The 13384-nt window shown below is 46.0% G+C and overlaps 1 protein-coding gene across 4 annotated transcripts in view; it reads left to right on the top strand.

Annotated features, from left to right (window-relative positions):
- The window catches only part of MDGA1 (MAM domain containing glycosylphosphatidylinositol anchor 1), a 197179-nt gene that overhangs the window by 73035 nt on the left and 110760 nt on the right, over window positions 1–13384 (top strand). For all 4 annotated transcript variants that reach the window (XM_073338545.2, XM_073338539.2, XM_073338542.2 and 1 more), the window contains exons 4-5: window positions 4575–4771; window positions 8120–8252. In XM_073338545.2, the coding sequence (XP_073194646.1) occupies window positions 4575–4771; window positions 8120–8252 (330 nt within the window). The remainder of the gene's footprint in view (window positions 1–4574; window positions 4772–8119; window positions 8253–13384) is intronic.

Here is a 13384-nt window from a genome sequence, read left to right as displayed (position 1 = left end):
TCCCGTTCATTTTTCTCCTTTTTGACATTGACTTGCTCTCCACTCCAAACTGGATCCACCTCAGATGCCTGGAACACCTCAGAAACCATTGCACTGATTCCCACTGTGCCTCATCTGAAGCACTGTCAGAACAGAGCAAAGGATTCTGGGATGCCCCCGAGGAGGCTGAATTGTGAATGGCTAAATAAGGGGTGAGCATAGGAGGGAAGCCAAGAATCCCTCAATTTAAGCCATAAAGGAAGAGATATAATCTGAAATTCCTCTGGGCTTTTACTGCTCTACCTGGGTCTCTCTCACCTTTGAGATTCCAGTTATTACCCCTTGTAGGGGGCAACATTTATACATGGGTTGTTGTGGCCAGTTATGAGGAAGGTTGGAATGGGGTTGTGCTGCTGTTGGGTGGGTACCCCCTTGTGGGAGAGACCAAAGACCTGGAACCCAGCACAATTTTGAGGGAACTTTACTAGGTAGACACTTTCTGCTTTGCGGAGAATAGGCAGGCACAGTACAGCACAGACTCCCATCAAGCTGCTGCCTTGTGTGGTGGGAATTCTGCTCATTGCATGGGGCCATCAACTGATGCGGTTCCCTTCAAATCCTGATGGCACCAAACCAAGGTCCTCGCTGACCTCAGTTCTGAGGGTCTAATTAAACATTAAGTAAAGTTTTACATTAGAGATGGGCCTGAGCACCCCCACAACTTTGTGTGAATTAGGACCCAGAACTGTATCTTGCAGCCTGGGCAGGTTCCTATTTTAAATCAGCTTTGACTGTTGCCTTCTGCTTTGGTTTGAGTTTCTCTCCTCCCCCATCTTGCCCCATTGCTTTACCCCACTGGGCAGTGTTGGGTGAGTACCATCCTACTACTTAGGCAGTGGACATATGTAACTCCTCCTGCAGCTAATCCTGCTGTGGGTGGGGTCACTGTTTCTCCATGGATTCTAGCTGCCTTTGCTCTGAGAAGTTTCCAAACCATCTAGGAATTCTTGGCTTGTTCACCCTTCCCCTTTCATGTATACAGTTCAGGCATTTAATTGCTCCCCTACAAAGGGAACTTTGGTTTTCTCAGCCCCTGGCACAGCAGCTAGTCTGGGCTCTGTGTCTTTAGGAATGGGATTGTGGGAAGACTCTTGATATGAGCATTGTAAATTGTGGGAGGTCCCTTTGCATCTGGGGTGCAGTTTGGAAGTAGGGTGATGTAGAGTCCTATGGTTCCTCATGCATCTCTGACCTTTAGAACTGTGGGGCCAATGGGGTGGCCAAGGGCTTTCTGATACTAACATCTACTCTGCACATGGACTTGGTAATGCATCTCTTGTTTGTGTGTTTTCTGGGAGAAGAGTCCGCTTTCTTTCACTATTTGCTATGTATAAAAGGGAGCAGTTAGGAAAGATCAGGTAGTCAGTTGAGGGATCACCAGGGCCAGCCTTTAGTCAGCTGAGCCAGAATTTCAAACCATACCCTTCTTTCCCTCCCTCCTAATACATAATTGGAAATAGTCCCCATAATCTCAATGCTGCTCTTGGTTTTAGTGTCCTCAGTGACCAGCCCTGGTGCTCACTGATGCACTCTGGAACATTCAGCAGGATGTATTGCAGATTGCCCAGGGAGCTCCATTAGGCACATGCAGATGGTTCCAAGGAGGGTACAGTAGCCTTCAGTGAATGATCCCACTGCCTTGGGCCAGAATCAGGAGGCTAGCTGCTCCCTGTCCTGGTTTGGTGAGGGCTGTGGTGTGTCAGTCTCTCTTGGGTCAAGATCAAGTGGTTTATGGGAAGAGCAAAACACAAACACACTTTTGGCCACATCCACCCTTAGTGTCGCTCTCCTGAAGTCAGGGAGTTGCACCAGGCATGGATTTGGCCTTGTCATGCTTAGTATGTACAGTCCTGGTTCTGAAGGCATTTTGCTTTCATGAGAAGGAAGCTCTAAACTGACCTGGAGACTGAAGCCCTAAAGAGGCCGAGTCTCATGGATGGAGGGCGTAGGATGTCATTTATGCACCCAGATCTTCCAGAGCTTCTGATCCTTTTGACTTTCACTGAAATAAGTCTTCCTTTGGGGAAAAAGCAAGGGAGTGTGCAGCTGAGTATCAACGGCTGCCAACCAGCCACCTGGGCAGGGGGATCTAGGAGGCTGCAGTTGCCAGCAGAAAGTTCCTAAGTCTCACTGCACTAGGCAGGGATGCTGCTTCCTGGAGCGGTTCCATGCTGGGGAAAGGGAAGACAAATGGAAAGAGGGAGATGCTGTTATTGAAGCATTCCATGCGGTTGGGTCAGTGCTAAATGTATCCCTAGTGCAACTCCATTGACTTCAGCGGAGTTACTGTGCATCAGGGACATATGTGTTTCCTTGGTACTTATTGTAGCTTCTCTCAGGAGGGCTGCACCAAGGGCTGGCGCTATTAAAAGAGGGTTTGAAGGAGGAAATCTAGGAATATAAAGGAAGATAACACTCTGCACTACCATGGGGAGAGTGCAACTGGACGGGGGCTGGGAGTTTTGGGGAGTTGGTGTGCTCTGTCCATGGGGGTTGGAGGAACATCTATTGTAATAATGACCCTCTTGCTTCCCGTTGACTAAGCATTAGAAGGCTGGAAGGATGTTAGCTGTAACTCAAGTCTTCTAATGTCTTGAGGGATAAAGGAAGGAAATGGAGGAGTGGGGTGGTGGCAGGCTCTGCCCAGGGTTATGAATGAAGGGGAAGGATAGTATAAAATTCAGTTAGCTCTCCTGTTAACAACATGTGTAGAGAAGGGTCTCATCTCTCTGTTTTTCTTCTCTCTCTTTCTGTCATTCAGCTAACAGTTCTGCTCATGTCCCTGAGCCATGGTGCTGTCAGGCTAACAAATCTTGGCTCCCATTATAAATGCTGTCTTCAGAACACACGCCTCATTAAAATATGTAAATAGACTGGTCCATGCACACATCTCTGTGGGGAAGGCATGCTAGTCAGAGAGCGCATTAACAGCGATTAACCTTTTCCCTCTGTAGCCGGATTTCCAAAGTTGCAAACATCTGAACCAATATTTTAAGATCCAGAGACATGTAAGAACAAGGAGTGATGGGAATGCATCCTTTCCCTTCATGGACTCTGGGGTGGAGGGAGTCGCAGAGAGGCACAAATGAAGGCAGTGTGCATGAGTTTTACCTGATAGTTACCTCAGATGTAGCATTCACAGTCAAGTTGGGACCTGATTCTGAGCTTGGTGATGGGGGGGATATTCAGAGTCACTCCACTAAGTTCAGTGGCCACCCTCCCCTCAAAATGTGGGGTGTTTGTGAGAGGGGTTGTGGGCATGTCAGATTCAGGGGTCCAGTTTGGTCCCATCTCTCCAAATTAGTACAACTTTAAACGGGGTCTGAATGTCAATTAATCTCAACGGTGATGCTGTCTGATGTTCCAGTCCAGGGGTTCTCCAGCTGCTGGAGTCTGGGAGCCCCTTTGTTTGAGGGAGCCCATCTCCCTTTCCTGCTCCCCCACCAGCCCCTCACAGCGCAGGTGCACAGTTTGAGAAGCCCCTTTCTAGCAGGAAGGTTGCAATGGGCAAAGCCTGCCAGCATGGCGAGCTCCCCAAATGGGACTCTCTGCAGGACTCTTCTTCAGATCCTCTCAAATTAAAGGTTAATCCCATCACTGACAAGGCTGGGATTCACATGATTTTGGTGCAGGGGAAGTGAGAGAGGACTTGGGAGGGTGTTTTTTTCTAGGGAGGGGAGAGAAGAGAGGACAGTCTAATGGATAGTTTTGGGGTAGGGAAGGAAGATATTTACATTGCTTTTTTAATAAGGGGAGGAGGGGATAGTGGAGGGGAGATAGGATCTGTGCACATGGTAATAGGAAGAAGGGGTTGGGGTACACTTTTAATGGGAGAGAAGAGGCTGCATCCAGATGTTCCTCTGTTCTTACATCCCATGTTCCCATGGTGGACATCCTGCCAGACTCTTTCCTGTCTGTGAGATGAATCTCCATCTCTGTCTGTCTGTCTGTCTGTCTGTTCCCATTTGCTCTTCAGCTTTAGGGTTTTTCATGTTTTTTTGCATTGTCTGGCCATGTCCAAGAGAAGACATAGCCCCAACTTCCCAGGAGAAATCCCTTCCTGTTCGGGGACAGAGGCCATGGAAGTAAAGGGTGAGAGCAGAGGGGAACAAGGGTGGGGGAGGAGAGTTCCTGGGGTTTGGCGCCCTTTGCCTGTCAGCTAGAACAGAGGATTGAGATTGGAGTGGGGGGAGGTGATCTGGGAGCATGAATGATGTCATTGGGGTCCTGCCAGATAGCTAATCAGTTCATCTTACTGCCAGCTGGAGGCTGCAAATCGGAGCTTAGTTTCCTGCTCCTGGAATGTTGTGGAGTGGACTGGAGAAGGTTGGTTTCTCCCATCAGTTCCCTTCAGGTGCCATGTTTTGAGTCAGGTCCGCTTCTAGCTTAGTGTTTTCACTGGCTGACTGAGTGTGTGTATGTGGGGTCTCCCCTCTTCTCCTCTCTCCTGGAGCTTTGTCTGCTCACCAGGCTGCGCGTACCCTGGCCTGAACCTTGCTAATGGCCCCCACGGACCTTCCCCCCCTCCCTTCCAGATCTAGATGAGCCCATTCTCACCGTCCACCAGACCATCAGCGATGTACGTGGCAGCTTCTACCAGGAGAAGACGGTCTTCCTCCGGTGCACCGTCAACTCTAACCCTCCTGCTCGCTTCATCTGGAAACGGGGTGCTGAGACACTCTCCCACAGCCAGGATAATGGAGTGGATATCTATGAGCCACTCTACACACAGGTGAGAGAGACATCACCCACCCCCAAACCTCACCACTGGCTTGTGTTGGCAAATCACCCACCAGGACCTGAAGATCATCATGGGTCCATCCCTACCATGCCTGAAGGGGAAATGTTGTCCTCCTCCTGGCACCCACCATAGTTCCCCAATAATCCAGGATCCCTGCAGAGTTTGTCTGTGGGTGATGCTTCTCTCTCCCCTCTTGGCTTGTTGCATATACTAAGGAGAGGGTGGTAGGAGAAGTGTGGATTGCAAGGACACTCCCAATACAGAGGTTGGTGATGGGTCAAGAGGACTCCGCCTGCAGAGCTTCCCCTAAAGTGTTTAGTGTAGACAAAGGGAGAGGAGTGGAGCACGAGGGAGGATCATAGCTGGTAATTTCCTGTCCCACCATCAGAATGATGCCCGTGCCCAAGGGGCACTGCAGCCTCTTTGGGGATGGAGCCAGGGATGGCTAGGCAGGAAACCTCAGGAATCCAGGCCAGGTTATTCTGTTTGATTCTGCTCCTTAAAGAGAGAAATGGAATCCAGTCCATAGGCCCCCGGTACTCTTCCCCTGTCCTCCCATCTCTCCAGCTGCACGTCCCCTAGCCTCCCATTGCCGCGTGCACTATTCACAGCCAACAGATTTTTATCCCTTTTCCCTTTTGGCAAACTGCCTGCAAGCGGCCAGGGTTTTCATGTTTGTGTCAGTTACTCCTAACATTAAATGAAGAGTTTGTGGAAATTAATTTGAATGGTTGAGATGATTCACTGAGCGGGCCATGTGCTTGGTTCCCTAAGTCATGTGGCACTGTTTCTGTTCCTGATTGGATACCATACGTCTCCTATTTATGAAGAGTGTTTCTTGTCTGGAAATAAGCATGGGTGTTTGTAATTGTTGGAACTGACGGTGCTAATAATGAAGAGCTTTTCCGAATGGCAGCATGTGCAGCCCAAATACACATGTACTCTTCCTCTCTGTTTCTCTGTCTTTCCCCCTCTCCCCCCACCTTAATATGCAAGTCAAATTCCTCACGCTTTCTTATGCTTGTTTCCTCCCCCCTCCACACATTGCTCCTTAAGTCCCAGTGTTTTACTTCTCTGCAACTGTAGTGGTGGTGGAAGGGAATGCTCTTGGGTAGTCTGCCATCCAAAGCATTCTGGGAAATGGTGCCCTAAAATCTGCTATGGGTTTCAACGCCCCTCAGTGACTGCCTTGCTGACACTGCTGAAGTTGGTTAATGAGGCAAAACGATGCCATGAGGCAATGAGGAGGAGATGGGGTGAAAGGGTAGTTCTTGAGGGGACAGCTTCATCCCTCACATCTCGCTGCCAACCCAAGGCTCCTGCAACTGGGCCTGGAGCAGATTCTGGCCAGGTTTGATCTTTTTTTCTTTTGAGCCATGTCCCAGGCAAGCTCTCAGTTATTGAGGCATTGTTCATAGTTTATTGTAACAAGCCTTCCCTGCATGCCATGGAAATGGGCAATTGGAAGAAAAACCGAAAGAGAGATAGGGTCAGAGAGAGCACAGCCCTGTGGGTCTGTGATTATATTTTTTTAAAAAATATATTGTAGGTCATTGCTGCTACTTTGGTCTTGAGGGGATTTTCCATCTAGTCCAGTGCTGTCTAATGTCCAGTAAGGAATTTCCAGGCCTTAGAACATCACCTCCTCCTCTGGCTTTCCCTTTTCAGGGAGTCTGAGGCTGACTATCAGGAGAAACTGGATAATGGTGAGATCTTAGGCTGTGGAATAGTGCCCTCCACAATAGTACAGGTCAAAGAAATTCTCTTCTGTGTTGCATCTGTGGGTTCCTGTCAACGGATGTCCCTGCCAGCATGGGTCATTCCTACAGATGCCAGCTAGAAGGAAAGTGGTGTAGGATTGCCCTGTTTATGCAGAGGTGCCCTGATTCTCCTCTTCTTTCTACCTGTTTAAGCCAGAAATTGAAGTTAGCAAAGTTACATGGATATAAAACTGGTGTGATAGCAGAATCAGTCTTGTCACTCAGAAGCCTCATGTTTAACAAATCACAGTTCAGCTACACTTGTACTGTTGTATTCTCAGCCAGTCAGGCCACATACACTGGTGTCAGTATAAGATTTAGATGGCTGACATTTTACAAATGAGCTAAAGGCTTAACAGTTTATGCTTTTGTAAACTGATTTACAATCTAGGTTTATACACATTTACCCGACCCTATATCTACTGATCAATAAACTGGATGCATATGAACCATGTGTAAATCACTAGTTGACATGCACATTGTAAATGCCCTTGTTCATGCAGCATAGCAACGGATCTCCAGGGAAGTGTTTTTCACTTGGGTATTGGTCCCCTAGGAATTTATCTTCTAATTCACTCAGGTCAGATACTACATGTTCAATGTATATTAATGTTTGTGAGCTCCATGTCCTGTCCCATGCAGTCATCTCGGGAAGATTTGTCAAGCTGATATCTTTTCACGTTTACAGATTTTTATTTAAAAAATCTGTAAAAAGAGATTTACACAAATAAAAGGACAAAGGCAAACTGTCATAAAGGCATACAAGTTAGAGGGTACAAACCATGGGGTGCATCTCAGAACTTCCCATAAGCGTGTCTCATAATTGTAAATATACAGAACCCATATCATGTGCATTTAACAGAGTTATTCTGTTTCTGCTGTGTGCCAGTGACTGACAGTGCCAGAATCTGATTTTAGTTACACTTGTATGAAAAATCCAGGGCAACTCCATTAAAGACAGTGTCATTATTCTGGAAATATACCAGTGTAAATGAGATTAGAATCTTGAGCAAAGAGAAAATAAAGGTTTGATCATTTCTTTTAATATTTCTCTTAATTACCCTTTCTTTCCTCTACTGCAAATTTTTACAGTTTAACTGTTGAGCATATATTTAGCCAAGTATTAAAAGACTAAGGGCTGGAATCTGATCTCGGTTACCCTGGTTTTATGACATTGACACTCCACTGACTAGAGCTATTGCTGGATATCCCAGTGCGAGATCAGAATCTAGCTCTAAGTAGTTAAGATCCTTTCAATCCTGCAAGATGATCCTGACAGCAATTGACAAGAGATTATCTATAAAGCTGCTCAGTAATGCTTCCACGTTACATGGTAGTGCTGCTGATTCTATTTATTTATTTATTTTATTTAGACAATGACTAGTGTTGGAATTATCAGCACGAACATTTTATTGCTTCTTTTACAAAGGAATGAGGGGCTGATACAGAGAGGTCCTGGGCGGTCTCAACTCCCATTGATCAGCACGTCTCAGAATCAGATCACAGATTTGTAGCCGAAAGCTGTTTGTTGTACATCTATCATTCAGTTATTCTGTTCCCCTTCTTTCCAAATTCCCAGGGTGAAACCAAAGTTCTGAAGCTGAAAAACCTGAGGCCACAGGATTATGCCAGTTACACATGTCAGGTGTCCGTCCGGAATGTCTGCGGCATCCTTGACAAGTCAATCACTTTCCAGCTCACTAACACAACAGGTAAGAGAGCAGCAACAGAAATGCCTCTAGGTCCTGAGCACCTCTTGCTTGCTGATCAGCTGTCCTCCTTCCAGGGTCTGGTGAAGTGAGATCCAATCCAATACCTATTAAAGTTAGTGGATAGACTCCCACTGACTTCAGTAGGCATGGGATCAAGTCCACAATACAAAACTTAGCATGAGCCAAACAAAGAGTTGGAGCAGGAGGTGTCCAGCAGTCCTTGGAATTCTTATGAGCTCTCAGCTGCCATGGCTGGTGGGATGTCATGAGAACAGTCTCTATTTGGGTGTTGAGGGAACTATGTAGATTTTTAACTAGCCAAGAAAAATAAAAGCAACTTTCCTGATTTGCTTTTTGTACAGTTGATATCTGGGAAAATGCTGCATGAACTTTCCCAAAAATACTCCGTACAATATTTGGATGACTTTGCTCCACCCTGATTCACACCCCTTATGCGGCTGCTTTCCAGAACCACTCAAGCCATCAAGTTCTACTGGCAGAGATGTCTGTGGAAAGCAGATATCAAAACAAATTTCACAACCACATGCACAAATGTTCATGACAGGAATGCTTGAGTGATCATCTAGTCAATGAACAGAAAAAATATCATGTGATCATTCAGAGAGGTCCTGACTAATTAACAACAGAATATCGTATATCAAATCCTTGCAGATAGCTGGTCACAACCAACAGATTAATAATAAACTAAAAAGCAAAAAAATTGTCAAATATTTTAAATAACGAATAAATATGAGAAAATTGCTTTTTTTGCTTTGGGATATTCTGTGATCAAAGAAGAGGCTGAACTAATTTCTGTAATGTCATGTAATGTACTATTCACCTAGCTCTAATATAATACAAAGTAGTTTACATCCCTTGTGTCATTTCTGTACAATGAAGGCAGAACTCTTGATGGTGCCAACTGTTGATGAGAAATAGTTAATACTGTAGAAAAATATGCTTATTGATCTAACTGAGCCTAGGGGCTGAGACAATGAAATGTTTTTATGTATAAATAATTAAATACCTTAATAAAAGAAAAACCTAGGTTAAATATTAGGGGAAAATGCTCCTAACAGTGAGATCTCTACAACTGTCTCAAAAGGTGGAAGCCCCATCACTTGAGTCCTTTCAAACTAAAGAGGACAGAACAGTAGAGCATTCATTATAAGACACAATCCAGCCGTAGTCAAGGGGAATGGGGTCTCATACAGCTTTTCTAGCTCTGACTTCTGAGACGATATGTTTATAGATTTATAGAATCTCATTCCTCTTCAGAACCACGGTCCCCAGATAAATGCAAAGAAAGCATCCTTCTTTTCATTTCAGCCCCTTTATTGAGTGAACAAGAAAGCAGGGTTTTCAAACTGATCATATCTGGTACCAGTACATGTGCAGTACATGGCTATATTGACTCAACTTTTTAGCTACTTGCACCACATCAACATTTGGCCCACACAGTAGATGTGTGTAGCTCTCTTGCTATATATAGATATGTATTCATATTTATACACACACAAATATAAAGTCTTTCTCTGTATATGTGTGAATAATTTTTTAGATTCTCTCTGATCTTGCATAAATCTCTTCCTCCCATCTTCTGCTCATGCATTAGTAACTTCCTTGTAGCATTGGCTGTGTCCAGAATTCTGAACAGCCTTATTCATGATGTCTTTGCTTCTGCACCTAGAGAAAAACTCAGGGAGCACAGAGGTGCGTGGAAATCAGTTTTTAAGTATCTATAGATCCAAATAATATGGACCTTTGAGGGGAAGTGATGGGTCAGGTCAGAGAATCTTCCTTCCCCGTCTTGTTTGCTGCTCCTTTGCCGTTTGGCTATAAAAGTGGCTCCTATGATTCATCAGGGTCCCCTTGCCACTGATTGTCTGTGGTGCAGATCTGTACTTCTCCCTGCCAGGGAGTCCTGCGCTTGGCCCTGAGGGTTAGGAATCTTTTTTTTTTCCTGGCTTGGCTCTTCGATAGTTACCTTGGGCAGCAGCTGAGTGTTGTGGTTGCAGCACAAATGTCTGCAGCACCAGTTTCAATTCCTGTTCTCTATGTGAATCCTCCCCTTGCAGGAGTTTTCTGCCTCCTCTTCCTCCTCCTTCCTGATGATGCTTTTAGATTCTAGAGCTCTGAGGCTGACCAGTGGGTCTGGCTGCAGAACTCAGTCCTGTCTCATGGGCCAGTTTGTTGCAGCCTGTGTGCTGGGATCCAGCTGTGATTGGGGAATGGCTGACATTTTCTTTTTTGATTTCTGAAAAGTTAAGCAGCCCAGCTGGTTAATTCTCCTGCAGTTTTACTGCAGCAAATTGGACTTCAAAGGGAATTGAAAGTGACTCTTTGTTTTTAATGGTCCCCTTGCTCCACAGCAGACTCTGCCAGCAGGTTTTCTGAGCCGAGAACAAAAGGAATCGCCACGGGTTACAAATAAATGAGATTCATCTCCTGCATAACAATGGTTGCATATTGTTATCGTCCATCCGCTAACTAGAGGAGGATGTGATCCAATCTCAGCTCCCAGAGCTGGGGCTGGGTTCATGCTGGAGAAGCATTGCCTTGAAATGTGCTGATGGCCATTTCAGAGGTTCCTCCTCTCCTGGTTACACACACCAACAAGCTGCCCTGAGGAAGCAGCTGCCCCACGAGGTCATATTTTCTGAGTTACCCTGCACAGAACATATCCTCACCCTACAGGATTCTAGCAGTTAGGGCTGGTCAAATAAGTTCAGGTAAACTAAAAGAATAGCCCAAAATCTTTACCAGAACCCGAATAAGATCTGACTCATGCTTCACTGCTGCCTCCCTTTCCTCCTCTCCACCCACTCCCCAAAAAACCCCTCCTTCAAGAAATTGATCTCTGCCACCTTCCAGGTCTGCCCAGGGGGAGATACTCTCTACCAAGACCATGAGTGCAGCTTCTACCAGCTTGACCAAGGAGAAGCAACTTCCAGCCAAGACCAGTTCAGTGTTAGGGGAGGTGACTACTATTCAGTATCAGCTGGACAAGACCAAAGGTCTCTTGGCTCAGGGCAGCCTTACGGATGGTCTTGTACTCTGTGTCATGTGGCGGTTTGTCCATCCAGGATGAGCCAGGTCACCCTATTAGGGGCCTCTTTGGATGTGTGAAGCCCATCAGAGCCTAAAGTTGCCACTGGCAAATACACAAATCATTTTTGCTCCCTATTATACACTGGATTTGATATTTATTTTCCAAAACTCCACGTTGAGAGACCTTCAAGGGACCTGACCTTCAGCCATGGCCCTGAGAAATCAAAGGAATTAAACCCTGTGCCTCCAAACTGATCCTTATGGCTGGCCGCAAAAGATGACAGCCCCCCCCCCCATACAAATATATAGCACTTGCACAGTTAGCCAGCTGCTCCCTGTGCATGTGACAAGAGGGACATTGGCCACTGTTAGAGACGGGACACCAGGCTGCAGTGCTCTGAGCTTTCTGGCCGTAGTTATGCTGCTAAGTTATGCCGCCTGCACGGAGGGGAGAGCAGCCCTCCTAGCCTTGTTTGTATGAGCCGTAATTCAGAGATCCAGCACAGCTCATTAACGCAGAGTCCGGGGAGAGGAGAGGCAGAAATAATGATGCTGTTAAATCAGGCTTCATGAATATGTAACAACATCTTATTTTGCATTATTATGGCCGTTACTTAAAAAGCACTCTCAGCCTTTGTGCTGTCACCGGTTGCTTTCTGAGCTCTGTCTGGAGCCAGCAATGGAGCTGACAAGGGGCGTTAAAGGGCCTTTCTTGAGATGAAGTGGAGAAGGCAGAGGAAAGCTTTTGAGATCAGTTCCTGGGGAGAGCAGGAATGAAAGAAACCAAACAGAAGGATGTGAGCATCCAGAAGACGAGGAGCTGCGCGTGCACTTTGAATTGGCCCAATGTGTTCACCTGTGCCATAAAGGGGAGGCCATCTGGGTTGTACCCCAAGAGTGTAGAACCATGTATTTGACACATGCAGAGAACCAGGAGGGGAGCCACAGTGTTTAGCACCAGCTGGTGGTTGGGATACAGGACCATGAATGATCTAGACCAGCAGTTCCCCAACTTAATTGGCTTATGTGCAGCCTTCTTTAGTGATATTTGAAATATCACGAGCAAATTTCTTCTTTTAGTGCCCACTTCTTTTAGGCCTTAATAGGCATAAGCGTTTCTAGAGTCATAGTAAAATAGATTCCTACAGAAGTCTGAAATGTTAGATTACAGCATTTTTTTAAACATCTCAGGTTTTTAGACCGTGAATAAAAAAGAATAATCAATTATTATGTCTTCCTTGTAATCTAAGTAACACAAAACATTTGTCAAATGACTTGATATATTTTGGTATGCTGCTAAACAAAGCTGGTGGCTTCACGTTTTAATTTGTCTCATTTAAATTCAAAGTTTCTGCTAATTCTTACTTGGATTATTGTGGAAGATAATACAAAGGTGTCGTCTTCTATTGACAATAGGTCCCTGAACCTCACCTGGATACCAGGCAGCTCCAGCTCCAATTCACTGGTTCCAATGCTTCAGGTTCCCAGCTCCCCTTCAGTTCCTCCTGAACCAGGGAACTCTGCCAGTCTCACTGCAGCCTTTGGCCTCTCTGAAGAACCTTTCACACAGATTTCCTCCTTCTCTGGTCCCTGGACGCAACTCTTGCTCCCTTTGTAAGGAACAACACAGCCTTCCTTCATGGGGCTGTGCCATGATTCAAGCAGGCTTCTCCAGCCCACCAGTATCCAGATTCCAGCCTCATTCCACAGAGCCTCCCTTGGTCCTTGGACTCATACACTTCTTCCCCTTGCTTCAGGCCTCCCCGCAGCCCTCCTCCTTAGGGCTGGGTTCTAATTTAGGCAGGCTTTCCCAGTCCACCAATCTCCCTTCTGGTTCTCATTCTGGTGAGCCTCTCTTAACTCAAAAAGAAAAGGAGGACTTGTGGCACCTTAGAGACTAACAAATTTATTTGAGCATAAGCTTTGGTGAGCTACAGCTCACTTTATCGGATGCATGTTATGCTTGTGCTCAAATAAATGTGTTAGTCTCTAAGGTGCCACAAGTACTCCTTTTCTTTTTGCGAATACAGACTAACACGGCTGCTACTCTGAAACCCCTCTTAACTCAGCGCTCCCCTGCA

This window comes from Lepidochelys kempii, chromosome 3 (genome assembly GCF_965140285.1).
Source record: "Lepidochelys kempii isolate rLepKem1 chromosome 3, rLepKem1.hap1, whole genome shotgun sequence".
Taxonomy (NCBI): Eukaryota; Metazoa; Chordata; order Testudines; family Cheloniidae; genus Lepidochelys; species Lepidochelys kempii.
This window is presented reverse-complemented; position numbering and strand designations above follow the sequence as displayed.